At 41.4% G+C, this 2,500-nt stretch overlaps 2 protein-coding genes across 3 annotated transcripts in view; both read left to right on the plus strand.

Annotated features, from left to right (window-relative positions):
• LOC136825990 (uncharacterized) overlaps positions 1–1,756 on the plus strand; it is a 2,280-nt gene extending 524 nt beyond the window's left edge. The window contains exons 2-3 of the mRNA XM_067082850.1: positions 662–804; positions 1,208–1,756. Coding sequence (XP_066938951.1) covers positions 662–804; positions 1,208–1,638 — 574 coding nt within the window. The 3' untranslated portion in view covers positions 1,639–1,756. The remainder of the gene's footprint in view (positions 1–661; positions 805–1,207) is intronic.
• LOC136826026 (kin of IRRE-like protein 2) overlaps positions 1–2,500 on the plus strand; it is a 77,075-nt gene that overhangs the window by 23,766 nt on the left and 50,809 nt on the right. The gene's annotated exons all lie outside the window — the stretch shown is intronic.

The following is a 2,500-nucleotide window of genomic DNA, read 5'->3' on the forward strand; positions in this document are numbered from 1 at the left end:
TGCCTCGAATGATCAGTTATTATATCCATTTATGGTGTGTCCTTTGACCTCTTTTGCATCTGGAAAAGCAATTAAAAGAACAAGAGATGAAATATTATTTATTTAAATTAATACGTAATTCAATGGTAATCTTCATGCTCTTAAAAGACGTTCCAAGTTATTACAAAATCCAGAATATGATTTTTTTTTGTAATATGGTCAGAGAGGAGTGAATAAACGCTACTCTTTTCTCATTTTTCTCATATACCAAAAAAAATAACTACTATTAATTGTCGTCATCTGAAGTCCTACAGGAGCTCAAAATCTTAATTTAAAAGTTCTAATGACTTTTTTTTTTTTGAGTTGAAGTTCTCATGCAATAGTGCTTCGCCAAAAGACTGCATTTAAATTCCACTGTGTGAGGCGAATCTGTAAGCCAGAGTAAAAGTCATTTATTTCTAAGAGGACTTGTTGATTAATTTTCCTATTTCTCCATAAACGATTATTTTATTCCATTTATCCTCATTTATGAATATCAAAATAGATCTCTCACCATGGAATTTGTTTAGTACATTATTAGAAGATAAGATTATCAGTCTTAACACTGACAGTAATGCTCAGGATTGTATGCTTTTTTCTTCGCTTATTTTACACCTGTTATTTCAAATCTTCCTCCCAACAGCGAGTATCCAGAGTGGGTGGTCAGCGGAATGGAAGTGGGAAAAGGAGTCGTCTTGAACATCATGGGTCACAATGCCCGCGGTAGAAGTGACCCCGTCACCATGAAGGTTCTGGCAAGCAGTGCCCAGCATCGATCAGCCCCAGGTCAGGATACGTAGACAGGGAGAAATCCCGTTGATGAAGTTTCGTTTACACTTTTTATGTGATAGTGTCCTCAGTTGTAGTATAAAGCCATGTTTTGTCAATGTTTTAATTTCTAAGCATCCCTTGGGTTAACCAGCTGTAGAGTGGCGCCCCACTGGGCTGTTCAGGAACCTTCCAGAATACTCATTGTCTACTGACAAAGACTGTGTTCACTTCAGTCACATCCCAGTGTGTACCTTATACCATATAATCCATTAACTTTTCTCTTAAAAACTAGGCCACTTTTTTAACTACAGTAGTCTCTCTTTTCTAAATGCATTAGCCACTTTCTTATTCATGTAATATATTCACACACACACAGACACACATATATATATACATATATACCCTGTACCTTTTCCAGTTCTCGAATCAGCTGCAGAAATTTCCCCAGTTGTTGGTGCTGCTCTGGGAGTTCTGGGCGTGATGCTGGTGTTGCTCTTAGTTGGGGCAGCCATTGTTAGACGAGCCCACAGTCGCCCACGAAAACTAGTCATCGTCGAGAAGCCTTTGGTCTCAGCCTCTTCCGAAGGATTAGACCCCGACGTCGTACAGTCCATAAAGCGCCTGGATGTTATTCCATACGTCCAGGAGGACCATGCCAATGAAGAGGGTGAGCCAATATTTGCTCACTCAGAGCATGGTTACCCTCTCGGGGAACAACAAGAGCCAGAAGGGGCTCATGACATTTCCACTGAAAATATTGGTGGCGAAGCTCTTCTTCCTGGCCAGGTACAAGTGCAATCGTGTGATGAACCTATACAACTTCATCCATATGATATAGCAAGGAGGTGAGTGGAAGTAGGGTATTGTAAGGGAATACATATGCTTCATTTTAGGCTAGGTAGGTATCGGATTGCCAGTTCACTGAAACATCTATGGCCCAAGGTAGTGTGATATGGCCTCTTGTTATAGTCAGTAGCTCTGCTGGATAGAATTATATTTCAAGATACTTATTCATTTGTGATATGACCTACCTGATCATTCCTTCTACTCCAAGACATGTTATTATTTCACTGTTTAATATGCTAAAATTTCCACCATCTTTTGCAGAGGCTGAACCTATCTCACGACCAAAGTGATGATTCAGGAGTGTCTGAATCAGAGTCAGACAACGAGATAAAGCTCCTGAAGAAGAGTGGGAAGCAGTCCTGAAGGCGAAGAAGTTCAGTCTTACTTTGCTGTGCCCAATGAGGGCACAGCGAGTGGAGGAGATTCATCATGCCAACACCCAACCTTCAAAGAAGGGGTCCCAAAAACCAAAACATGCTCCCGTACAAAGGAATTAAGTAAAACACCTGGAGACTTTCATCAGAAGCCATTAGCAATCCCTTTGAGGGAAGTGCTTTCCAACCCTTTTTTAAGAATCCCAGGGTCAAGTCAGAGAGTACTTCTTGCAGGGGGAGAAAGTACATCGCCACTTGAGGTAATCAGACTGGCTGTCACACCATCAGGGGTGCTTAATCCAGCAACCAATGTACAACGTTTACCACATGGTGGGCCAAAGCTGGAACCTTCAGACCATCCAACAGGAGACACCACAAGAATTCTCATGGACGTCGGAGTGCCTGTTACTTTATACAAAACAGAAAATGAGGAACTGCTTTACTGCCAAGAAGAACCTCTGGCCACGAAGGAACTGGGTTTCAGTTCCCTA

Source organism: Macrobrachium rosenbergii, chromosome 40, assembly GCF_040412425.1.
Source record: "Macrobrachium rosenbergii isolate ZJJX-2024 chromosome 40, ASM4041242v1, whole genome shotgun sequence".
NCBI classification, from domain to species: Eukaryota; Metazoa; Arthropoda; class Malacostraca; order Decapoda; family Palaemonidae; genus Macrobrachium; species Macrobrachium rosenbergii.